The 27,876-nt window shown below is 39.5% G+C and overlaps 1 protein-coding gene across 2 annotated transcripts in view; it reads right to left on the bottom strand.

The window, feature by feature from the left end:
* The window catches only part of LOC100763249 (receptor-type tyrosine-protein phosphatase kappa), a 530,034-nt gene that overhangs the window by 312,284 nt on the left and 189,874 nt on the right, over positions 1–27,876 (bottom strand). For both annotated transcript variants that reach the window (XM_027402864.2, XM_027402866.2), the window contains exon 3: positions 16,756–17,027. In XM_027402864.2, coding sequence (XP_027258665.1) covers positions 16,756–17,027 — 272 coding nt within the window. The remainder of the gene's footprint in view (positions 1–16,755; positions 17,028–27,876) is intronic.

Here is a 27,876-nt window from a genome sequence, read left to right as displayed (position 1 = left end):
ATCTCTGGATAGAGAGATGGCTCAGCGGTTGAAAGCAGGACCCAGGTTCTAGAGGACCCGGGTTCAATTCCCAGCACCCACATGGCAGCTCACAACTGTCTGCCAACACCCGTGCCAAAACACCAATGAACATAAAATAAAAATAAAAAAATAAATAAATTTTGCCGGGCGTTGGTGGTGCATGCCTTTAATCCCAGCACTCGGGAGGCAGAGACAGGCGGATCTCTGTGAGTTCGAGGCCAGCCTGGTCTCCAGAGCGAGTCCCAGGATAGGTTCCAAAGCTACACAGAGAAACCCTGTCTCAAAAAAAAAAAAAATCTCTCTTATAGTATGTAAGGCATGTATGGATGCATGTGTATGTGTGCTTGCCCATGTGTGCGTATCTTGGAGGCCAGAGGTCAACACCAGCTATCTTCTTTTAGAAATATTTACCTTACTTATTGCAACAGTGTCTCAGTGAACTTAAAGCTTGCTGTTTTGAATAGAGTGGATGGTAAGGAAGAGTCCAGGATGCTTGGCTCTGAAGTTACAAACTCATAGGTACCAGGAAGAAAATTCATGTCCTCACACTTGCAGAACAAGTACTTTACCCACTGGGACAGCAGCCCTGGATCTCACTCTTTCCAACATGAACGTGTGAAATGAGTATCTGCTGTAACCCATGCTTTTAAGCTAAAAAACTTAAGTCAAGGCTGCAGTGTCACAATTCTTTCCACAATTTTACTGCACTAAAGCAAGTTGTTTGAGCTATTTTTTTTTCAGAGATGATAAGATGTTGTTTAAAATATTTGGAATTCAAAGACCATGAGATTCCCATTACGATTGTCGGTCCAAAGGCAGATTCTCTGCATTACAAAACTCATTTAATAATTATTTAAAGTCTAGAGAAGAGGTGAACAACAGACTTTACCTTAAGAAGACAAAGGCTTCACTGTGGCTGAGGGGGGTGGGGAGTCCTGGAAGACACTATCACAGAACATGCTGTGCAGTTCTGAGCATGCAAACTGCCCGGCGGTGTGTTGATATTTTGTCTGTGGTGTACTCAACAGAAATGAGAGGACAGCCCTAGGTGCTTTTCCACTCCTCACTGATAGTCTACTGGGGATGGAAGAGCTCTTTCAGTCTGGCCAAGCCAAACAAAGCAGAATGCAGAAAGAGAGAACGCACTCCACTCCTGAAGTGGGTTGCATCACACATGGAGAAGGCAGAAGTATATCAAAGATACTTTCAAACTTACTTATGTCACCAAGCTTTAACAAGCCACATAGGACAAATGATTATAAAGGATGTTCACAATAAACTCTCTTTTGGTTTATACTGGAGGAAAAGAGGTATTTGGTTATAAAATACATAAAGCAGCTATGTTTTCTAAAAGACAGTTGAACAGAAGACAATTCCTGGCTTATTTAGTCACTGTCTGTTTGTGACACTCATATGCCCTGTGGTCAAAGGGTCTCTGACATCAGGGAATAGAGAGAAATGTCAGGAAAGCCCTTCCAGTTAAAACTTGTAACCTTACAAATAGCAAAACTAAAACTTCACCACCCCCACACAAAAAAAAAGAAAAAGAAAAACCAAGAGAGTGTTTGTCTCAAGAATTGAAAATAATATTATATTTTTTTCTTGATTTCTAACATAGTCTCTTAGTCAAATTCTCAAAGGACACATAAATGTAAGTTTGAACACACAGTAAGAGAGTTTTGCTTTGAGTTTTTGTTTGTTTGTTTGTTTTCAATTTTGAAGAACTGTCTTTTTGAAGCTACCCTTTGAGTAACCATGCCACTTCAGTGCAGACCAGTTAATATTCAAATTAAAGCAAACAGGGAAGTTTGATTCATTTTTCTAAGTCTAAAATTAAAAAAAAAACTTTCCTATTTTGCATGAATTACCAAACAACATTGGATTTGCCAGAGCCAGAATGACTGATGAGCAGGAAACAGTGACTACTCTGAAATCATGAAGGCCTGGGTTGAATTTCAGTGCCCACCAAAAAAGCCAGGTCTGAGTCTCTGATAATAAATGGATCACTGGCCAGACAGCCTAGCCTAAAACGCAAGATTGTGTTTCTAGGAGAGACTCTGCTTCAAGGGGAAGGGGAGAGAGCAATAAGAGAAGATGTCTGATGTCCTCACCTGGTCTCCATACGCATGTGCACAGGCAAGAACACTTATGTGTATACACCACTCACATGTATAAAACGCACACCTGTGACACACGCACACCATAAATACACTAAAATTAAATAATATTAAATTTGTCTTCAAAATCACTAGTATGGAGGATTTTAAAATATCCCTTTTCCCCAACAATAAAAGCTAGAAAATTGTCCATCTTGGACAGTTAGCCTTGATATGTCTATTAGTTGATTTACAGAAAATGGAAGAGTGGAAGAAAAAAAAAAGAAACGAAAAATGTCTGGGTGCTGGAGAGATATAGCTCAGTAGTAAAGAACACTTGTTCTTCCAGGAGACCTAGGTTCAATTCCCAGCACACACATTGTGGCTCACATTCATCCACAACTTCATTTCCAGGGCACCCGATACCTTCTCTCGGCCTCTGTGCGTTCCAGGCCCACAAATGACACCGACAGACAGGCAGCCAAAATATTCACATAAATAAATAAAACAAAAATTCTGGTTGAAAAAGTTAAAAGCAGGCATAGGAAGAAAAGAACATATTAATCATTAAAAGTAGAAATGAGCAATTTATGGTTAGCATAAAATTTACAAGTAACTCAGGCAGACAGACACCTCCATGCAGATTGAGAATCAGACCTTCCATATCAAAAAAATATAACATCTGTCCACTGTCATAAATAAAATTTACATCTTTCACCAGGCAGTGGTGGGGCACACCTTTAATCCCAGCACTTGGGAGCCAGAGGCAGGCAGATCTCTATGAGTTCCAGGCCAGCATGCTCTAAAGAGTGAGTTCCAGGATAGGCTCCAAAGCTACAGAGAAACCCTGTCTAAAAATAAAATAAAATAAAAATAACAGAACAAAACAAAAATCCACATCGTTCATTTATCACATAATAAAGCTCAGTGATTTTTCAACATTTACTTCCCAAATCAAAGACTCTCAGAACTCAATAGGAGAATGGAAATGCAATTTCATTGTACAAAATTAGCAACCTTCTACTAAACAATCCAACAATCTATATTGTGTAGCATGTGCTATGCATTATGATAGTGGCTATAGGTAACAAGGAAATACAAGAATCAGTTCCCATGTTCAATAAACACACCCAGGGAAGTTGCTACTCAGTGTATAGTGGATGCCAACAGAATGACAAGAGGCTCTCCTTTAGACATGCCAGAAAGCAGAACGCCGAGTTCCTTAGAATTAGCAAACAAAAGAAAATGAAAATCAGAAGACAATTCACTTTCTAAAAGAGATAACATTTTGGAAGACAGGGTTATATGTTAGTATTAATTAGAGAGACTTGGGGTCTAGACACATTAGCATAAAAATGTGTTCAATAGCTACTGTGATTTTAAAGACTGAAAACCTTACTTTGGAAAGATTAATACTAGCATGGTGTCAGTATCACATGAACTGGAGATAAAAACCAGATGAAAGATTACTCAAAACCTACAGGGGCCTGAGATGAAGAACACATGGCATAGTACGGGGAAGTAGTGGAAATAAAAGCCCATTTCAAATGATATTTTAAAATTCAAGAAACTAGTTAGATAGATGGGTAGGGGTTGAGACAAATCAGTGTAGAGGGAAAGAAGGTTCCAGTCTCAAAAGATGTAGGAGTGCGTGTGTGTGTGTGTGTGTGTGTGTGTGTGTGTGTGTGTGTGTGTGTGTGTGTGTGTGTGTGTGTTGATGTTTTGCCTGCATGTGTCTACAACCACATGCATGTAGTGCACTCAGGTCCCAAAGAGGGCACCAGATTCTTTGAAATTAGAATTATAGGCAACCACCATGTGAGTGCTAGGAGTTGAATCTGGGTCCTCTGGAAGAAAGAACCTTTCTCATTCCTCCAGTACAAAGATTAAACTAACTTAACACCTTCTAGATGTTCCTAGGAATCTGATTAAAGCACATAATGAGAGGCATTACCTCTCTCACATGTCAGTATCCCCAGACTCAACTCTAATGAAAGAGTCTTTCCTAGGAGGGGCCTGACTCCCCTTGGGTCCATGTGTTAAATGTATAGACGGTCCTTCCAAACCAACACTAAAGGCAAAGGCATGGTTGGAATATGCTGGGCTTTAAGAGACCAAATCAAGGCCCTACAGTCCAGCTATTCAAGGAACCAGGCATAGTGAAATGTAGTGCAGCTGCTATGTAGAAGAATGAAGACGTTCCTTCAGTGTGGGTTGTATCCAAGGTTGTAACTTCTCAGTGGCGCATACAAGGAGAGAACTTTTCATCACGGTCAGCAATTAAAGAACTTTTGTGTGCATAGGTCACTTTTTAAAGCTCAAATGTCATTCTATTTAGTATTTTCCAAACCCACACCCACATTAAATAATATATTAGTATTTTCTCCTTTCAAATGCCATAAATAATCACATTATACAAAACTTGCCGTTCTCTGAATGAGATCAGTTCACCACTTTTAAACAATATAATCCCAAATAATATTGTAAGAACCACCCCATCCTTACCATCCCCACCCTGGGTTATTAGTGGCCATGGGATGTTGAAAAAAATAAAATAAAATAAAAAACTGGTCTCTGCCCCAGAAACTAGTGCTATGCAATTGCACGTGGCTAGTGAGACATTCAAAGACATGAGCCAGTGAATGGCTGACTAATATCTTATTTCTGGTCTTTTCCCCCAGATCTCTTTGGCAACTCTGTCTTGAACCAGCAAAAGCCATGCTTTCCTCGATCATGAAGGATCTACCGCACTTTGACATGAAGAAAAGAGACCGGGTTTTACCTTCTTTTGGTCTAATTTCCAGGCACCCTAATGTAGATAATAAATTTCATTGTGTGTAGGGATTTGTTAGGAAGGCCTTCATGACAGAAGTTGGAGGTCTGTTTCTATAACATGGGCTCCCTCTGAACTGGAATGGGACTCAAGGCTGAAATTCAATTCTGGGCATAACCACTTGGCACCATAGCCCACTGGAATTAAGTTAGTACAGCAACGGGTAAGAAACAGCAGTCAGCATCACCTTCACTACTCTCTGCTTGCTATTCTTCCAGAAAAGAAGCTTTATCAAAGAATCAGATTCGAAAAACAAACTCGTTTAAAATTGCTGTCCCTTAATGCTCAGGGCCATGGCTAAGTAACTCAAATGGCTCCAAACTGGGCCACAAATGGCAATGAGAAAAGCAGGAGAGACCTTTTACTGCATCATAAAGGCCATACGCCGACAGTTCGCAGAGGCTAGTGCCCCTGCAAAAAGGAACTCTCCACATGAACAAGGAGCTTCCTGCTGCCAATCAACAGGGCACTCCTAGTTTCCCAGCGAGCAGGTGAATGCCACTTGCTAACTGGGATGCATTAAATCCAGCAGGCCCATCTGTGAGCAGAACCCACTTCATCTCCAGGGCTGGCTGGGGAAGCAGCATACCCTTTTATGGCACAAGGGACCTTGCTTGGCATATGCGACACAGAATTGTCCTTCTTGGAGCCACTGGTACATAAAGCAAATAAAAGATTAGAAGCCACCCAGGTGTAGGAGATTAAGGACTTAACAGACAGATGGAGGAGAAGAGCATCGTCTGGGCATCCTTTATCTTTTCTAATAAGGGAAGGTTCCCTGGCGATCCCAGCAGAAAGAATAAGCTGAAATGAACCAAATTTAGCACTTTTCAGTGACAAAAGAAGACTCCTTAAATAGACCATTTGGGGATACAAAAAGTTTGCCTGATAGGGTCCAATTATTCTCCGAACAAATCAATCACTACACAGCAGAAGGCAACAAAAGTATGCCTGGTGCCATTACCCCCACAGACAATCAGTTCAGCATCCAAAAATGCTGATTACTACAACTTCAAGGGTCTAGTTCCAACAGTAGGGTGATAGTCACATGGAAGCCCACAGACACCTTGAGCCTCCAATGGAGACAGACAGCTTAGACACTCTAGGATGTGCTAGGGATACCCCTTGAGATTAACACACCTATAAGCACCTCTAGAGATGACTGAGCCAAAGTAAAGTAGATAGAAAGCCAAGACAGAGAAGCCAGGCTTTGTCCTGCTTTATTTACCTTGTGGGCCTAAGTGAGGAGTCGGAGCTTTCTAGAAAAGCTGGTCATAAGCATACATTTTAATAGCAGCGTGTGCATGAGCAGTGCCTGCTGGGGTCGGGCAGAACAGCTTTGACCTGGGGACTTCAGTCCTGAAGAGGATGTTAAAGACCATCGTTGTCATCACAAGGTCCTGATGATAAGCCACAAGTTAGAATCAACACCAAAGCATATGCAGACCTGGATTTGGAAAGCTGTTACCAACAGTGCCAGGCCTAAGCAGCACAAACGCTATGCCCCTCACTTCAAAGCCCTCGCCTTGAGCCACATCACTGCTGCTCTGCTTACAGGGCTGTTATTCTGACTTCTCGTCACACTTTCCACTTGTTTGATTTCTCCCTGAGTCCAGGCTAATATGATGAACGTCATTGCACCCCAATGCATGTTTAAGGCAATTCAACAAAATGTGGTTCATCAAAGTTCATGGCTCCATTCAGCTTACCTCATTCATCTATGCCATTCTTCAGTAGAAAATCCATAAAAGAATTCACCACTCCAGAGGTTGCATTAACGAATAACAATTAAAAATAATTTTCCAGGGAAATTGTATGGGCACAAACTGGCTGGAACCTGAGTCTTGTTCCCACATGAAAATATAATTAGTAGGTCAAATCTTCTAGCACCAAGACTAGAAAATCATTATCATTAAATGTTCCACATCAGTAGAGGGACTAGAATTTCACAGGGGAGAGAAAGGAAGTGTTTTTGCTTAGTGACAGTTTAGCACTATGGCTTTAAATGTGTCACCATGTCCTCTAAGTCCTTATCCCTAAAAAAGTATTTACACTTTTCCCTACAAACTCCTAACACTATTGAAGACTGATGTTAATTTGTAGGGGTTGGAGAGATGGCTTGATGGGTAAAGTGCAACCTGCTGTTCAAACATGTGAAACTGATTTTGGACTCTGAATAGTTATGTAAAAGCCAGGCACAGAACAGAAGCTTAAATCCCAGTGCATGTCAGGAGAGGTAGATCTCAGGAACTTTCTGGGTGGTACTGGCTAGCAAGTCCACCTGAAACAGCAAGCCCCAGGTTCTGTGACTCAAAAAAGTAATGTGAAGAATTATATAGTAAAGGAGCTCCAATTACACACACACACACACACACACACACGCGCGCGCGCGCGCGCGCGCGCGCCAGCACAAGCACACAAATTAAAGCTGCCAACTGTAATTTAAAACACAAGTCACTATATGTCAAATTTTCTTTGTCACACACTAAGACCCTTGAAATGTCATTGGATAAATGAAACTTGAGCCAGGCAATTGAGAAAAGGGAGCGACAGAAAGAAACAAGGGAACTTTGGAAGGTGCTGTGCAGGCTTCTGGGAGAGAGAAGGGCATCTTTGGTCGTACCCAGCTGTGAATTTTACCAACTGCAACACCAACTACCAGGCACGATGGCCACAAGTTGAAGCAGTGGCCTGAATGTTTTTGGACTAATGAGCTCTGCGACTGGATTTGAGACCCCATCTGCAAATGAGAATTCCTGCCTGGTACAATAAACGTAGACAAAAACTCACGGTTGAGGAGGTCTTGGGCTCTTGGGGTAACTTCTGTTTGACACAGTGACAAGCTGCCTTCTAAATATTTAAATTTATGCTCAATTGCTACTCCAGCATTAATCAGAAAGGCTGCTCCTTGCAATGAACAATGCTAAATACAGCTGCTCAAGTAAGCTGCTGGGAGTAGGTGATGAAAGAGTACTAGACAAGATATTTACAACATTTACAGCACTCCCTTTAAGACTCCAGGAACAGGGCTAGAGAGATGGCTCAGGGGTTAAAAGCACCGACTGCTCTTCCAAAGGTCCTGATTTCAATTCCCAGCAACCATATGGTGGCTCACAACCATCCATTATGAGATCTGGTGCCCTCTTCTGGTGTGCAGATATACATGGAAGCAGAATGTTGTATACATAATAAATAAATAAATAAATAAATAAATAAATAAATCTTTAAAAAAAAAAAAAAAGACTCCAGGAACATTGTGGACATGGAAGTTGAAATGACATGAGAGACAGAAGACTCTGGAGAATGGCTACTAAATGCTATCTCCCAAGCATGACAGAGCCTTTGCATTCAGCCTCACGGCATCTGCCGGCACTTGGCCTGCACAAGACTGGATCTATCAAAGATCAATAAGAGATCTATAGATAAGGGAATTGACAAGGCCTTACCTCCCCTGCTGAACTATTGGCTGCTGGAGAACGGGTGGTCATTGTCTTCAGCTATGTACCTATCAGGGAGCCCACCAGGATCCAATAGATACTTCCACACCCAAAGTCACTCAGACTGCCCTAGTGAAACTGAATGGTCACAAAATGAAACTAAAGATATGTATGAGGAAAAGAGATGGGGTGGGGAGGGTTTGAGAGGAGATAAGACAGGATGAGGATAAGAGTGATCAAAATGTATGATCTGCATGTATAAAATTGTCGAATAATAAACAAAAGATGATTTACAAAATCAAGGCTTGTCAGAAGGTAGGCATAACTGGTATATATCAACCCAAAACTCACACCCAAATTGTTCCAAGAACAATGAAAACAGCTTGAACAAAGCAGGGAATATCTGTAAATAAAATAATGAAAAGTTTTTTTTTTTTTAAAGTAATAAACTTGGAAGGCAGAGGCATGGAGATGTCTGTAAGTTCAAAGCCAGACTGATCTACACAGTAAGTTCGAGGCCAGCCTTGAAAGCAACACAGATAGACCCTGCCTTAAACAAAAATAAATAAAAATAACAAATTGGAGCTCAGGAAGTAAAATCTTAATTGAATGGAAATTCAGTTTGATCTGAGATGCTTCACATCAGCAAATTGTTATCCAAAAAAAGTAACAGGGATCTGAGTTTAAGATGATTAGGAAACGGTTACCATTAATGAGATGGCCCAGGATCAAGGTTGTGGGTATTGGAGTCACTTACTTTAAAGGCTAAGGATGAATGCAAATTTAGAGCATGCACATAGATTCAATCAAGAAGAGGGGGTGAGTCCCTTGATAAAAAAAAACTCTAAAGGTGTCTCCTCTTGGGTTGTAAAACATCATGGAACTGGAACCTGCCCATCATATCCTGGAAAGCAAAGCTCAGTGCTTGTTCCTGCCTGGCTGGACTTAGGATGTAGGGCCATAACTAGCTGGGGGCCTTTAGGACCCGATGCAATCCCCTCATCTTTGTGTACCTGGCTCTTTCTGAACCACCAGATTCTAGCTGAAGATCACCCTCTCCAACCCTTACTGCCACAACAATTGCTCCACCTCACTTCCTGTCACATTTTTCTATTTTAATTACTAGTCAACCACCACAGCATATTGACCTTTTTCTCATTTATTAATGTCTATGCTTTTTGAACCCCACTCACATCCAACCATAGAAGGCAATTCAAGAAAAAGGGAGTCCTGAAACTTATTTAGACATATAAAAACAGGGTAGCTGGTTATTTCTGTGGGGTTTTAGTTGGATGGTGAGTTATTTTGTTAATTGGTAGGTTGGTTGGTTGGTAGGTTGGCTGGTTGGTTGGTTGGTTGGTTGGCAGGTCAGTTCTGACACAGGTCTCCCTATGCAATAGGGGCTGCTTTCTTAACTAAGAATCCTTCTACTTCAACCTCTAAAGCATTAAACAGTATTGGACCTAACTTATAACGACAATATTAAGAATGTCTTTTGAAAATGAAAAGAATGGGGCTGGAGAGATGGCTCAGAGGTTAAGAGCACCGACTGCTCTTCCAGATGTCCTGAGTTCAATTCCCAGCAACCACATGGTGGCTCACAACCATCTGTTATGAGATCTGGTGCCCTCTTCTGGTGTGCAGATAGACATGGAAGCAGAATGTTGTATTTACAATAAATAAAACTTAAAAAAAAAAGAAAGAAAATGAAAAGAATCAAACATATCTATACGTTGCCCACTAAGTTGCCTGAGTAGATATTTATATTATAATCCTTAAAATTTGTGTTCATACTCTAACATTTTCGTGTTAGGCATTGTGGCATGCTATGTTTTTTATCTGAAAAAAAAGTAGACACAAGTTTCTATATATGTTTTTCTCATTTTTTTCTTCCGAAACTCTTTAATGAAATACTTAAAATAAAATTACAGTAAAGTAGATGATTGTATCTTTTCTCCTTAGTATAGTCTATAGAATGAAGCTGAAATATGCACTCCACAAAGGTTAAACATTAGATAAAAGCATAACATTCAATTCTGTCTTTCCTTTGCAAGACCAGAATTCCCTTCTACATGCAGATGAAAATAAGAAAAATTAGTCTTTGAAAATGGCAACACACAAAGCAGACATCCAATTTCTTTAGACTGGAAATCGAAAGTCACAAACTCGTTCTAGTTAACTATCGAGTATTAGCACAGACAATAGCTGAAAGGGGAATTAATTTGAAGCTGACACACACGTTTTTTTCATCTATAATATAGAACTGAATTAATAAAGATGGAGCAGTGTCAGAAACATCAGTAAGCTGATGAGAAGGAAATGATTATCATGGTTTTGTATCTGCCCACATAATTTTATATCACTGTGCAAAGTCTGCCTCAAATCAACAAAGGCTAAATAATAAAGACACAAGCAAAACCAAATGCAACTAAGTTGTCTCAAATCCAGCTAACCAGACTGAAAGTGCAAGCATCTGATAAAGCAAAGAATGTGCCACTCTTTTGTGCTCCAAGGAGCACTTCTTTCCCCATGAGAAATCATGAGGCAAGGAGAGCGTCAAATATTCAACAATGCCGGGCTCTCCCGAATGGTCATTATTTTTCTGTCAGTTACTTAAAAAGAATTGAATTAATCTCGTGGCAAGAATCCTCATAACAATCAGTGTCTCCCTATGTAGCCCAGGATGTCATGACAACTCCTGAAGCTCCCAAGAGGAGCAGGTATGGCTGGGCAGAGGGTCAGGCTGTATGCATACAATTAGTTTGTGGTTAAGTGCTGAGCTCCTGTTCATTTGTCTATGTTTGTTTACATGAGCACACATTCACCAACGAATCAAGGCAGAGTCTAACATCAAAGAAGAGGAGACATTCAGTAATAAAAGCAAATTGCCTCGGGAAACAGGGAGAAGTCACACTCTGAAGTTTTTAGAAAAACAATGACTATAATAACCTGGGAGGTTTTCCAACCCTATTTGGACTACTTCAAATGCAACAAAGGGCACTATGGATGATGTGAAAAGACTACCGGCAAACATCTCCTTTGATAATAATCTAGCGTGCCAATAAACAAATTATTGTCTATAGAGAAATGAGCCACAGTGACCATGTTGGACCATTACAGTTGCTGTTGCTAAAAGAAGCCTATGTAAATGGCTACATTCAATAGTTACTGGGAGGGGCAAATCCAAACTTTTAGCAGCCAGACTAAGTATCTAAAGAGGGCAAAGTGGAATAATTCTGACCCTCAGAAACCTGGTCCACCTAGGAAGGTAACATTTACTTTGCATTTTATATAATGGTAAAATAAAGATGGTATACAGGTCCAGGGCAGCACTCCACACATGGGAGGTACAATCCTCTCCCCTTCTTTTCTTTCTGCCTCTTTAATGTATCAATACATTGTCATGCAGCCGATTGACTTTGTTTAACTTTATATGCTTATCTTCTAAAAATGAGGACACCAGTGTGACTTGCTCCAATCACAAGTATACAAGCATGCTGTCAGTTCTGACACATCTTCCTGTGCTAGCCCTAAACCATAAACATGTACAACTTGAGACAAAAGACATGGCACAAAAGGAAGGATAATACTCATCTACATACAATTTAACCAATCGTGATTGCTATTATAGTATATTGTTATTACTTTGCCTGGAAATAGGGCCAAGGCCCCTTCCACACTTCTTGCTGCCTTATTAAGTTGGTCAACCATTTTCTTCCTCAGACGAAGCACTAGTAACAATCTTCCTCCCTCCCTTCAGCCCCCTTCCCATACAAGGAAATAAAATTTTCCCCTGATATAGCCTAGTAACTTCTTCTAACTCACTACCCAGAGCATTGTCACAGGCATATTACCTACAAAACAAATGTGAAAAGCAAATAAAATGAGAAGTCTTGACAATGTGGAATGAGCTGGCAAAAACTATAAATAGACAAAGACAGTAAGTATCTAAATACATCTCAGTATTCACAATAGCCAGAGTCACAGTATTTGGAGAATGAATGTAGATACATATATAATCTGCAAGATATATCTAAGGTGGGACTGTTAAGGACAGATAAGGACTAGTAAAAAAATGGGAGCTCCAAGAGGTGTGGCAGAGATTTAACACCCCTGAAACTCTGAAGGATGCTGTGAGCAAGCTCATTACAGAGGTCGCCCTGCCTCCAGATCTGTCTTTTAGAGGCCATTTATTCAGGTACACTCTCACTTGACTTAAGTCACAGTCTTTTTAGATCCAAGATAATAAGCATGATCTCCAGTATGTAGAGTGTGGCAATCTCTCCACTGCCAAAATATCAGCATAGCACACGTGAACCCAACTCCAAAAGGGAGACAAAGCCAGAGTCTCCTACCTCTGCCCTTCCATTCTTTCCACACAAACAGAAAGGAAAGGTGAGGAAAATGCATTGAACAGGGTCTGTGTGTGTTTCTCCTGGAATAGAGAGAGAAAAGGCACTTGCTAGCTTGCTGCATTTCAGTGCCTGGCCAGAGCACTGTAGTGTTCATCACACATCATTTTTGAGATTAATGATGTGCACCCAGTTAACGGAAAGCAACAGATTAGGTCTCCATTACTAGTTTTGCAAGTTGTCTTCATTCTCTGTCTGCCTCATTTAATAACAACCTCACTGTTCAGTAGGAAAATAATGGCTTTAATACCAAAGCAAAACTCCATTCATTCATACAAAACGGGTCAGATTTATGAAATAAAGAATATTACTACTCTCTTTAGAGGTGTGCAGATCCTTAGTTATATAACAGAATGTAATCAGAGATTATATTTCTAAAGGACTTTTTGTGAGTTTTGTTTGTTCATTTGTTATTTAGGTACCAATCACCTTAAGAATCTACAGCACTACCCTGAAGTCTAGAATATTCCATAGCAACTTCCTACCATGACACAAAAAACAAATGTAATGTTATCATTTTTATCCTTGTCCTGGGCTGAAGACAACTACTGTCATGAAGACAAATGCACACCAGTTTCTTATATAGTACTATGCTACTATGATAAGTGCCAAAAATATAAATAAAATTTACACCTGCTTCTTTTCAACAATGGGAAGTGTATACTCAATGCATTCTTTTGCTTAAAGTGCCTAGAAAGCAAACACAATCTGCCATACTTTTGTAGCCAGTATTCATATCCATTTGCGAGACAGACCAGTTATGAAGAGGAAGGATAGGCAGGATGGATTTCTATATAAACTGCTTAAAACAAGATTAAAGATGAAATACCAAACAATGCAACCCAATGGGTCACCCCAATGGTACAGTTTGTCCACAAACTGAAGATAATTCTCCCTTGCAAGTCTAATTTCCTTTTTTTTTTTTTTTAAGGTAATGCATTCAGCTAGATCATTTGATGATTTAGGCAATCATGTGTTAGTACTTTTCTCTAGGGAAAAGGTTTTCTTTTTTTTTTTTTTTTTACTTTTCTTCTAAAATTATTTTCATGTTCTTTTCAAAGGGAGTTATGAAATCTTAACCAATTGTTACAAAAGGCTTGGGTATCTTCCCTCCTTCCTTCCCCCTCCTCCTCCTCCTCCCTCCCTCCCTCCCTCCCTCCTTTCTTCCTTCCTTCCTTCCTTCCTTTCTCCTTTTTTAAGATTCAAACTATAGGCCAGGCTGGCCTAAAATTGAGAAGGCAATCCTCACATGCCAGGTTCCTGAATATTAGAATAACCATCAGGAGCTACATAGGAGCTCAGCTTGGGTAGGTTTGACCTGAGACAACAGAGTGCTTAAGTCATAATTTGGGTACTAGCAAGTGCCTTTGCATAGCAATGCAGTGGTCTTTTTCTCACAAAAGATCAGAAATCAATCACGCAAATTTTTCTGAAATCTCAAATCTGGCCTCTGACAACAGGTCCTTAAAGCAAATGGTATCTCCTGACATAGAGACAATCAAGAGCTAAGTCACCTATCAAAATATTGCACAGGTACAAACAGTTATTTACGTGACCAAAATGATTAAAAGAGCAATCAAACAATTTATTGAGAATTGAGAACATGACTAAAAACTGCTGCTATTCTCTCTTATTGCTGAAGTTTCAGAGGGTAAGGAAGAATGATGGAGGCAAATACTCTCTTGATAAATTCCATGAGACTTTGCCCATTGTACTGAGTATTTCATTAATTTTTTTCCTGTGCTGAGACATCTCCAAGAATATCTCACAGTCAAACTGAAAGTCACACTGGGCACTTTTGTATAGCTGGCTTAACTCTATCAGAGGGGACCAGGCATGGTGGCACACACCTTTAATCCAGGCACTTGGGAGGCAAAGGAATGTGGATTCTTGTGAGTTCTGGGCCAGTCTGATCTAAATAGTGAGTTCCAGGACATACTGAGAACCTGTATCCACAAAAAAATAAAAATAAAAATAAAAATAAAGTATCACAGGCACATGTGATGGAGGATGTTTTATGTAGAAAAAGAGATACAGCAGAGAAATGTTTATCCAGATAACACTTAGTACTTCAATAATGTGTGCTATAAGAAATTCTATTACAGCTGGACAGTAGTGGCATCACCTTTAATCCCAGCACCTGGGAAGCAGAGGCAAGAGGATCTCTGTGAGTTCAAGCCTGATCTACAGGGCAAGTTCCATGACAGTCAAGGCTATACAGAGAAATACTGTCTGAAAGATCAAAAATGAATGAATGAATGAATGAATCAATCAATCAATCAATCAATGGATAGAAATTGAAAATTCTACTATAAATGAGTCAAGTGTGTCTTTTAAAAAATGAAAACATAAAGGTAGGAATATAGTTACTTAGTGATATGAGGAAAGCATGTCATACATATGTTATCAGTCGTGTTTATCAAGAGGAAGAACATATATCACTCTAATTCCTTGAGGAATTACTTACATGGGTAACAAATAGCAAATAGCTACACAGCCTGACTCAGGAACTTACATCTGTACAATTCTGTTTTATTTATTTGTTGTCTGGGGCTTCAGTGTTTGTTAAGGGGGCTGCAAATGCTGGCATTTTCCTTTGGCTGCATCAGACCACCTTCTTCCTATTGCTACATCAAGTTCCATGACAGATACCCATGAAATCAGTAGACTAATAGTATATAGTCAGGAGATCTAGTGATGACAGTCACCAAGGCACTCAAGTCACAGACGAGTCCACTGGTTCACAATCACTGCTCCAACAGCAGTTTGACACACATGCACATGCAAGCATGCACAAAGGCACACACGTGTACACACACACCCCTCCCACTTACATATGCAATATGTAGGAATCTGTAGGTCCTTAAAAAAACAATAATACATGGCTTTCCTATCAGAGTAAAGAGGATATTTTTCAGTTCAGGAATAATGGAAGCTCTAGTACCTAACAAAGTGCACTAAATTTTCACCAGCTGCATAACCGGAAAATGAGAACCTTAACTTTCACCAGAATGGTGAAACTGGAAAAATTAATAAAAGAAACCAAGTAAGGAGATGCATTGGGTTTTTTTTGTTGTTGTTGTTCTTGTTGTTGCTTTTAGTTAATGAGTAGCAATCATTAAGAAAGGACTAACTTTTCAAATGCATGAATGGAATGGTTACTGACATACATGCTAATGGCTGTTGTGGAATGTGCTTGCACGTAAATACCTTTTCATTAGCCATATAATAAACCACAAAAATGGTGAAATCTCAAGTCTAACACAAACTCTGAGTTCTTACAAAAGATTATGTATTTCCAGGCCCTAAGCCTGATAGCCTGCCTGTGTGACTGGCATGTCTTCAAGCTGGGACATGAACTTCAATGGTGAACTACATAAAGCCAGTCACAGAACCCCAAAGAGGGAATCTACATTCTTCAATGTGTCTTTTCATTGGAATCAGATTAAGCATCCCAAGAAAAATCATCCAAAGATTTTCATGGACAGCCTATCTTTTTTGTTGTTGTTGTTTGCTTGTTTTAAATATTTCATTTGGTTAAGAAAAATAATAATCATGTCACCACTTCAAGATAACATTTCACAAAATTCTATCTTCTGTTTATCTCCCAAATGTTATTTTCAAGAAATCAGTAAGCCAATCCAGTCAGAATATTGCAGTTTAATGGGAAAAAAAACTATTTTTCCTGCACAAAGATATAGAAATATATGCATCAGAATCAGAAGTAAGTAGCCCTTCACCAAGCAAACAATTGTGGGCTGAAGTGATGTTTTTGTATGCATGAAAATATTGTCTCTAGTTAGAAGGTTCTGTGCCAATGTATCCAAACTCCTCCTCAAGGATGAGGAGACGGGGTTCAATGGGGAGGAACACAGTCCGTTATTTATATCTATAATTCCCATATACAGGGAGACCCAATACATGAAAGTACACAGCAGAAAATCTCAGAGGATTACCTGGTATTCATTGGGCCAAAAAGTGCTCACTGCCAGCTCAGCCCGAAGCCAGTCTCGACCAGTGAATCCAGTCACATTCCAAATTGGATTAGCAAGTGGTCCTTTATTCACCCTAACTAGAATGTTCAAAGTGCCAGGGTTCAACCCCTTCTGGCTATATAACAGGTAACTGAAATCAATACAGTGCGTGTCATTCTCCTTCATGGTAGGCAGCTGAAGTCGGGCTTTTTCTCCAGGATCATGATTTGAGGAGTCCACGACCATATAGGAACCTGAAGCGACAATACAAATAACAGTGCTAAGAAAACTGATAAGCCAAAGGGAACATACAACAACAAAAAATACTACTCCCTGAAAATAATAAATCTTAAAATGTCTTCTTGGGCACAGCAATAGAATAATATTAGTCAAGACATAGTCAAGATACTTGGTAAATCCATTCCTTACTAATATTGAACAAACTGGATGGACAAATTGATTCTTCTCTACAACTTGTAACAAACCATGTTTAACAAATTAGAGGCATCACTACTGACTCAAGGTCATATGGTAGACCAGGAAGAGCCTGATTCCAGTTCAAATCTCTGTCTAATATTTCCCCAGTCCTACCAAATGCAAGGTTTTGAAAAATAAACCAAATAAATTGATTGATCTGATATGCATGGGAAGTACTTTCTTCTCTTTCTTTCTCCCTCAACAAGAATGGTAATAATGCAGGGAAATTGAAGACGGCAGGAAATGGGATAACTTCCAACTTCAAATACCAATGGTTTTCTTTATTCAAGTAATATGCCTTTTGCCACTTACTAACGACCGAGAACATCAAGTCACAGAGTAAGAATACTTTGTAAAGTGAGTATGAGGGTTAATGTTTAACTTTTCTTTTCTTTCTTTCTTTTTTATGAGGACCTGTGTGCCTGTGTACATGTGTGCATGAATGCATGCATGTGTGCATTCGTGTAGTCACATGTATGTCAGGGCACATGGCTGAAGTCAGAAAGCGCTTGAGTGAGTCAGGATTCTCCTCCCAGTAAATGGGGTCTAGGAATCGAATTCAGGTTTCACACCCCCTGAACTGTTCTGCTGACCCTAAATTCTGGTACATACCTGATACAATGTAGTTTCATTCACTAAACTGTCAGCCTATTAAGATTACCCCAGGCTGCACTGACCACTCTACTCTTCTAAAGCTGAATAAAAGCAAGCATGAAGTCACTATGAGAAACTAATCATTCATTGTGGATTGTGATGATAAAAATGAAAGAGTCCTAACTTCAGAGCACTAACAGTGACATTTTGCTACTGGCAAAGGTCACGTGGTGACTACAACAGTTGGATGTTGACTCTAGGCTACTACATTAATGCAAGCAGCTCTCCAGAAAGACATCCTGCTGTTCTCAGCAAAAAAAAAAAAAAAAAAAAAAAAAAAAAGTATTTAATAAAAACACAAATGACAAATAATGAAGATATTATTTTGTCACACTTAAAATTAGAACCAAATTTTATCATAAATCAGTTTTCTCCCCAGGATATAATTTCAAAAGCAATACATTAGGTGTCATGTTACAGAGCTAACTTTCACAAGGGTTCTGACCCTACACTTGGCCCTCTCTTCCTGAAATACAGAATTAATCTTCTGTATTCTGTTTTGACACATAATAACTTGTACCAATGACATACTAAAAGCTCAATGACTACTGGTCTACCTATCTCAATTAATCTACAACCTGGAGTTCAAATCACTCCAGGGAGTAAGGCTTCAACTACATAAAAAAAATCAAATTTTCAATCTGGACAATTCCCACCAGAGTGGACCTTTGTGATCCTAAGCTTTTATGACAATTTTGCCTCAGACTTCAGTACAGTCAAGTACAGAATATGCATACTATATTAATAGTAATTCCTGTTATTGTTTACTTGGGGTTCCCAGTCTTCATCTTCTCTCATAAACTGGAGTGGCTTTTAACTTGATTCTCACAGACAGCACATTAGTAAAATAAATCATCTGTGTATTTTTGGAAAATGTTTGCCAAAAGAGGAGGGGACAGGATATCCTGTATCCTAACCTAATTTGCAGAAAGGATGCTTTTACTCATGGCTCTTCTCACATACTTAACACAGTAACTAATTTATCAAAATGTCTTTCTGAATTACCAGTTTGCATCAAGACTAGATTCTGGTCTTACCTATGACCAGACCTGAGATCCTAGAAAAGCTAGCCACACCGTTGGCCTATTTCCATGTCCTGTTTCTCCATTGGTAAAGCATTTGACAAGGAAATTATGTATTTATTTTTACAAGTTTAGCTTCTGACTTGCAATTTTAAAGTGTGGAGCTCAAAAGATTTATTAGCTTCCTAATAGCAATTTTCTTCTATCACAAAATAAAGTTTGGAATAAAATATGCTTTGTGTCACATTTTAAATCTGCATTATATTTACCATTAAGACCATTTAGCAATTTTCAGCCATTTGCATTTTAAGCTACAACCATTTTTTTTAAAGAAATGAACAAACTCTAGTCATCATTAGTCCTTACCAATTTGATCATTAGAAAGATGAAAGTCATGAAATAAAAGCTTAGCCTAACTATTTCAGCATTTTAGTACCACTCAACACAGGTTAAATAATAAAGCAAATTAGTGCTGATAACTAACTTCTATGGAATGATTGGGATAAATAGTCTTATTTACACAGAGCCCTGCCTGGCTCCCTGGGCTGAGTTCTGTGCATTAATAATGCACTTACTGAACAGTTCTGCAAAGGAAGAAGCAAGCAGTAGCAACTGAAAGCCCCATCAACCCACTTGATAGAGTGGCCATTTATACAGTTGGCCCCTGTGTAGCTACAGCTGGGACACAGACCTCCCTCCATTAGCTTGAATGTAGCCAACACTGTGTTCTGAGCAATTTCTAAAGACTGCTTCTACAATCTCTGAGAACAATTGGCTCTGCATACATAAAATCTGGGAATTTTACACATGTATGCTGCTCATTCTTAATGTTAAAAATCAAAGCTTATTTACTGATATTCTGGTTCCCTCAAATTCAAGTGTTCAGTAGTGTTTGATGGAGGCTTAGCTATCTGAAGGCTTAGTAATGTCAAGTCACACACGTGTGGTATACTTCACTAAAGGTAGTTTCTTTGATGTGTGGTTAATATTCTCCACCATTACTTGAGAAATGCCTAATCTACATGCTTGCATTATTTTTAAGTAGTGCAACGTACTGGAGAACAATTAGGCAATAAGAAGCAAAACCTTGAAAGGTATATCTGCCCTCTGATGTGGTAATTCAAAATTGATAAATGTGCACAAGAAAAAAGTCACTTGTAGGCCAGGCATTGGTGGCGCACGCCTTTAATCCCAGCACTCAGGAGGCAGAGGCAGGCGGATCTCTGTGAGTTTGAGACCAGCCTGGTCCATAAGAGCTAGTTCCAGGACAGCCTCCAAAGCCACAGAGCAACCCAGTCTCAAAAAACCAAAAAAAAAAAAAAAAAAGTCACGTGTAAATGAACAAAGATACAACTGAAAAGAACTCATTTCATTATATTGATTAAAATGGAGAAAATAAAAGGAATATAAATATTCAATAATATACAATTAATAAAGTTTCAGATAATGAATTTGATGAACAGTGATGTAGCCATTAAAAATATCATTTAAATATTTCATAGTAGGCAAAATATGCAGGCTATAAAATATTGCATTCATATGGCTACTTTTCCATCACTGTGACAAAATACTTATGGAAAATCAACTTTAAAAACAGAAAAGATTTATTTTGGCTGAAGGTTTCAAATGTTTCATTCCATGGTCACTTGGTGTCACAACCTATGACAGAAGTAGTATAGAAGAGCTACTGTTGACTGAGTCAAGATACATGTCTAAGACAACAATCTCAGTAAGCCCCACTCCAAGCAGCCCCTACCTCCTAATAAGCTACACAATGACAAGAACATCAATGAACCAATCTACTGAGCATAGCACAGTTCCCATAATCCGAACACATTCCCAAAACCTCACCCTTCCACATGCTGCAAAGGGAACCAAGCTATCAAAATAAGCATCTTTGGGATCATTTTATATTAAAGCAATGGGAACACATATATAAATATCTTCTTACACATGTATTTAATTATATACATACACACATGAATCTTGAGACTGAAAAAATAAAAGACATAGAGCCAAATGCTGAGTGCATTACCAGTGGGGCAGTAACTGCCATGACTTTTTGCTTATGTACATGTTATGAATCTCTTAAAAGAAGACATAAATAGCATCATTACTAATTGGAGAAAAATAGATATTTGATGCAAGTTATTGGCCTTTTAAAAAGTACTCATTGTCAAAGGAAGAAAGTCTTCTATTCGCAAACACCATCATCTAAGGAATAGGTGTAATGTATCATGGACTTAATATAATGATAATCTTTAAGTTATAGTTCTAGGGTTAACCCTACTTTAGATTATCATATTGATAGAAAAGACACAGATCTCCATGCATTACTCAAAACTCCCCCTGTGCATAAATGCAACACTATATAATTTTTTGACTTTGGCATTCTAATACAGTATTTCACTAATCTCGTTATTCAAAATACTTAAGATGTCTTACAAATTAAAAGACAAACTTAGCAGCCATGGCTTTCCATGTTCTTCATTCAATGTGCTCGGATCACTTTAACTCTTGCTCCCTTTACTAATCGCCTTCCCCAATCTGACAGGCCTATCAGGATTTTTCTTCACACAAACAATAGTTTCTTTCCCAGAACAGGCTCAGAGCTTGTAAATTTTTTGATTCAGGTGTTTCTCAATATGCTGTTTTTACCCAGATTTGAAAGAAGTGCCATGAGGATTCCTTGGAAGGGCCATCTTCCTTCAAGACAACAATAACAAGGAGGACCAAAGAGACAGAAGAGGAAGTAAAGGTGCTTCCTGCAAAGCAAGCCTGGTGCACTGAGTTCAATCTCTCTCAACACACATATGGTGGAAAGAGAAGTCTGACTGTTACAAGTTGCACTCTGACTGACACATGTGTGCATTTGCATAGGTGCACCCACACACATGTGCATCCAAGCACGTACACATATTTGATAAAAGAAAAGATAACAATGTTCTCTCACATGACTGATCTAGGAATGAAGCCACTTGGTAAATTTAACATAAGAGAAGAGAAATGTTAAATGCAAGAAGGTAAGATCTTTAAAAACATGTAAAGAGAACCTTATAATAACCTAGTGCCCATTGAAGACATCAATGTAGAAGGGGAGGTTAGAGGTGACTGTTTGACTCAGCTCTTCCTAGAGAGGGTTTGAGTGGGTGCTAGAGACATTTCCTGAACTGCTTAGGATGGAGTGGGTCCACAGTTGCAAGAAAAGCAAGGAAGGAAGAGTCCTTGTGCAACAGACTGAGATGCAGGGCAGCATACCATTTCACTGTGGACAACAGCAGGGACAACATAGGTGGTAGCCAGGTCGTAGTTTTGGCTGGAAGCTTGCTGAGTGACCTATGGATTTTATCCATACAGTGCAACACCTCTGTAGTATCCACAAGAGAAAAAGGATAGATATAGTGGGAAATTACCAATACGGAGTCAGGTAGAAATATAAGGGTATTTAATAGGGAAAAGCCTTACTTACAGAGCAACCTAGCCAGCTGGCGTGGTAGAGGTCTGGATAGCAAGCAGCAAAGAGAAACCGAAACCGAAAACCCAGTCCCACTATGTCACTCTGACCACGCCCTCACAAGCCTGGTCAGGCACACCTGTAGCCAGCCCCTAAGAAGGCGTGGCTACAGCTTTCCCTACAGATAGAGACCCATTCAAGTAGGAAATGGGGTACGTTCCTAATACCAAAAGTCTGATCTGTGTCTTCTCCTGATGAAGATACCATGTTAACTATGAAAGAGAAATGTATCATAGAGATAAGAAAGCATGAATCTGGAATCCTGAAGCAATAAACTAGTGATATGTTCAAACCCAAATTTATATATGTACAAGCACACACTACACATTTAAAATTTTTAAAAAGATATGTATGATTATTTTGATGACTGATTGGATGACAAGGTAGCCATGAGAATCAGCCAACACATGCCCCAGATTGTAAAAACAACAAAATCAAACTAGTAATTGGAATTGATTTACGAAGTTCTGAGAAAGAAGAATTTGCTGGACTAGTAAAAGGTTTGAGGTGTGAACCTAAGAATTTTGTTACTGTTAACAAAACCTTAACATAGCTACACAAAAATTCTGCTTTTAGTAATGGCACCTGAATATTTTAGCTTCAGAATGCCTATGCACTGTAAATACACTGGGATCACAGGGCCAGCAAGATGGCGCAATTGGTGAAGGAGTTTACCATGCAACTAACCTGAGTTCAATTCCCAGAACCCAAATAAAGGTGTAAAAGAAAACAAACTCAACCAAGTTTTCATCTTGCCTGCCCTCACACATCATACATATACACACATGCCCAAGTTAATAAACTAATTATCAGCAAGAGTATATCAACTCTTAGTTGTGTCAACACTGACCATACAGGAAATTAAGACTGAAAATTGATGTATTTGCTCTGCTCTGCTTTGATGATGCTGAAAATTAGACCCACAGTCTTGGACTTAACAGTCAGGCACTCTCCAAACAAACCAACCAACCAAAAAGTAAATAAAATAAAAATTGTAAAATATTTACTAATTTGTTTAACAATCACACCCCCCACAGTTTTTTATGAAATAACTATATTTCACCAAAGGGATCAGGCATTATTTTTACTTTGTCAAATGCTAATGTTTGACTTAATAAAAGCCACTCAAGGCCGGGCGCACTCCTTTAATCCCAGCACTCCGGAGGCAGAAATGCAGGCAGATCTCTATGAGTTCGAGGCCAGTCTGGTCTACAGAGCAAGTTCCAGGACCACCTCCATAGCAATACAAAGAAACCCTGTCTCAAAAAAAAAAAAAAAAAAAAAGAAAGAAAGAAAGAAAGAAAGAAAGAAAGAAAGAAAGAAGAAAAAGAAAAAGCAAGCCACTCAGATTCTTAGTTTTACATCTTCACTCAATCTGCCTATACACTCATGAGAGAATGAGAGCAAAGGAAGTACATGTTAGTAATCCTAGGAAATTAATTTGACCTCATGAGTCTGCTGAAAGGGTCAGTAAGTCATATAGAGAGATCCCCGATTCATAGTCACAGAACCAGTATCTTTTAAAACATGTACAGTTCTTTCTTCTTCCTGTGAGAACATCATTGCTCCTATATTGAGTCTATATGCATTCATTCAGTCCATGTGGTAAAGAAAGGTCACTAAAAAAAAGAACTTTTAAACAGAGAGGAGGGCGATTAAAAATCAAACAAGCTAAATGTTTCTGTAGTGCTCTACTTGTCTTAACAAAGGGTGTTTTAACATCCTCCAGAGGGACAGCTAAAAGTAAAAGATGGACGCACACACAAATGCACCACAACACAGCATCTACCGCTCTAAGGACAATATACAGTAATAATTTCATGCCAAGGCAGCCTGAGAAGCAACCACCAACACATCTGGCCAGGGTTGCTTCAGTGCTTTCTTGCTATGTGAAAATGAGGACCTGATTTTGAGTCCCCAACACTCATATGAAAAAAGCTAAGCATGGATTCAGATGAAACTAACATCCCAGTTATGGTGGTGGTGGAGACAGGAGGATGGATGGAGCTTGCTGATCAACCTTGACTTGATAGAGTTAAGGTAGAGCATAATAGAGCAGAACATTTGACATCATTATCTGGCGTCCAAATACATGCACAAGTACATGCATGTACATACTTGTATGCAAGACAGACACACCCACACCCACACCCCCACACACACACACATTAATGACATTAATATTAACTTCCCCTAATTTCATCATGAAGTTCACCTACGATTCTTATTGCCAGCTTCAAGCTCATTCCTCAACCCTTCTGACTTACCTGTGTACTCATTCACAACCTTTCTTTACCAAGCTCTGATCCTAAGGACAACAACCATTTAGAGTGGTATGGTAATGCATTTTGTGAGTTCCATGCTAGCAGCCCTACAATATTTTTGGTAGATGCAGACTTCTGTCCTTTTCCTGAAACCTACAATTAACTTTCCTTATCCTCACATTACAATAAGAATGAAATTCCAACTCTTTCATCAGTGGCTTTAACATAATCCACACCTGTTCTCTCTAGTCAGGATTTTCAGGGCACAGAAGATGCTGGGAAGGAGAAGAACAGAGTTGACAGCCAGACAGAGAGGAAGCAGAATGGACTGTGTGGAAATGGCGTCATAAAACCACAAGGAAGAAAGTAAATTAATAGAAATAGATTAATTTAAGTTGTAAGAACTAGTTAGGAACATGCCTAAGTTATTGAGCTTTCATAATTAATAGTAAGTCTCCATGGGGTTATTTGGAAGATGCTAGGCGGGACAGAGAAAAGACTTCTACATAAAAAGCCTTCGTTGACCCGGAACTCTATGACCAGGCTAGCCTCAAACTCACAGAGAGTTGTTTGCCTCTGTATTAATGAAATGATTCCTAATGGGGAGAGAGGGAGGGAAGGAGGGAGGGAGGGAGGGAGGGAGGGAGGGAGGGAGGGAGGGAGGAGGGAGGGAGGGAGGTAGGGAGGGACATACAAAACCAATAAACACTTCCTAAACTTTAACAGTTTTTTCCCTTCCCATAGAGGCCACTTCCCATAGAACTTATCTGGTGCATGCTAAATCTTAAGACTGGATTCACTATTGTTCTATAATTTAATCTCCCTAGCATACTTTTTGAAAGAAAGGGGGAAAAAAAAGACAACCAAGCACTTGGCCCTTTGACCATAAAATTTCCATGTTCATGTTCACGGCATAGAAGACTTAAGTGCCATGATTACTGAAGTGGTTAAGGACATAGGTCATAACTTAAGTGGGCAATCATATTAGCCACTTTCCTCTCTTACTGGGACTCCAGTTTTCTGTACTTCATGCACATCCACTCAGTTTTCCTCCCTGTACAAATGGTTTAACCTGTTTCTGCCTTAATCCCCTGTGTCGGAAGTGCCAGGGCCTCGCCCTGAGGCTGGGAGGAGAACTGAAGGATGCTGTCTCTTTTGGTGGGCTGAGATAACAAAAATGTCCTCAGAAATGTTTTCTTTGCACATATTCATTCCCTTCTGTACCACACAGTATGAAGAATCAAACTAGAGATGTGTGAAAAGAACATTTTCAAAGGTTAAAACTGAGATGACAGTGTTAAATAGTGGAACACTTGTAAACTTCAATCCCCTGTCACTTATCACAGCCTTTCTCAGTCCTTCTCATAGCTCTGTCCTCTCATTCCCCCTGCCAACCCTCCATCCTGATTTTCTTGGTCCCTCCCTCCACAATCCTGGCCTCTGATCCCAGCCTATTAGGGCTCCCTGCCAGCTTTCTTCTCTGTACTGCTTCTTTTCCCTCCCTCCTTTGCTTCTCTGAAATCTTGCATAAAATTAGGATACCCCTTCCTCCATGCTGTTCTCAGAAAAACACACACACCAATGTTAAAGGACTCCTACTCCTGCTCCAAGATGTCTCCCATCTCCGAGACCCTGACTCTCTCCATAGGCTCTCCAACTGGCACTGCTTTCATTTTCCCCAGTACTGAGATATTTGGAGAAGTGGCTGCTAACATGAAAAGCAACTTGAGTGGGAATAATTACGGTGCATTACCCAAAATGCAGGCGAGTCTTTGTCCTGCAGACAGCTCTGTGATCCCTGCTTGCCTTTTCACTGAGACCAGAATAGAACACACAAGGAAGGAAAGGTTATACATCATGCAGTCTCTGGCAACTGACTGTCTAAGGATCATACTAGCAATTCGAATCTGTCACTGTGACACAGCTCATCATAGTTCATAATGGAAAGCCAGAGCTGAAGGCCAAGAAATGAGAACCTGCTGTTTCCCCACTTTTCCATGGAGAAATGCTATCGCTAAAGTCAACATATTCGACTAAGTAGACACTTTATGTTGGAAGGTGAGAATACTCTATTTAATGTGGCAGAAGAAGAACTAGGCCTCCATTTGTATTCAAAACTAACAAGCATTGTTAGCTACTCAGTTGTACTGTTGTAATGATGATAGCTGCTCATGAGTAAGTCAGTGACAGGTAATGATCGATCAGAAGAAGTAGAGTTGAATAGTTTCCTAACTGAGTTTTCAGATTCAAGAATAATGAGGTTACAGGATCCTTGTAACCCAAGCAAACAAAGGAGTTTCTTCCTTTCTCAACAAAAGGAAGAAAAGTCGTTAATAATACTGGAACACAATCATAAAGAGTCAGTTAGAAATGACAGTTTTCACCACTGTCCTAACAAAAACAAACTCCTTTTTCTGAAAATGTTAAGAATTCAAGTACTGGAACTCGGGAGCTAGCAGAGCATACAGCACTTACTGTGCAAGTTTGGGGACAAGAATGCAGATCTCCAAGAGCCAGAGAGAAAGTGGATGTGGCATGTCCTTACAACCTCAGAAAGCAGAGTGGATAGCTAGACTAACCCATTCGTATCAGAGAGTTCTGGATTCAAAGGAGAGACCTTGTCTCAAGGCATATGGTGATGAGCAATAGAGGAAGGTTATCAATGCCACCTTCTGGTCTCCAAATGTGTACAAGGTCACACACATGCACCACATACATGCAAACATGTATACGACACACATGCACTGGTACTCCACCAATACCCAGAGAGAGAGAAAATACAACAATAACTTAGACTCTGATAGATCATACATCCAAATTAACAGACTGAGTCATTCCCTACCCCAGGTTGGCCTCTAATTATGTCTCATGTTTATTAATAAAAGGGAATAAAAGGGCTGTTACCATAATGAAAATTACAAAAATGGAAACATTAAACAGAAATATTTATTTAATTTTATTTATTATGTATACAACATAATGCTTCCATGTATATCTGCACACCAGAAGAGAGCAGCAGATCTCATACTGATGGTTGTGAGCACCATGTGGTTGCTGTGAATTGAACTCAGGACCTCTGGAAGAGCAGTCAGTGCTCTTAACCTCTGAGCCATCTCTCCAGCCCCCTAAACTGCAATATTTTTTAACTTTTCATTTGCAAAGTTTGTCTAAA

The sequence above is a fragment of the Cricetulus griseus genome, chromosome 2 (assembly GCF_003668045.3).
Source record: "Cricetulus griseus strain 17A/GY chromosome 2, alternate assembly CriGri-PICRH-1.0, whole genome shotgun sequence".
NCBI classification, from domain to species: domain Eukaryota; kingdom Metazoa; phylum Chordata; class Mammalia; order Rodentia; family Cricetidae; genus Cricetulus; species Cricetulus griseus.
Note: the sequence above shows the minus strand (reverse complement) of the source record. Positions and strands in the feature narration are given on the sequence as shown.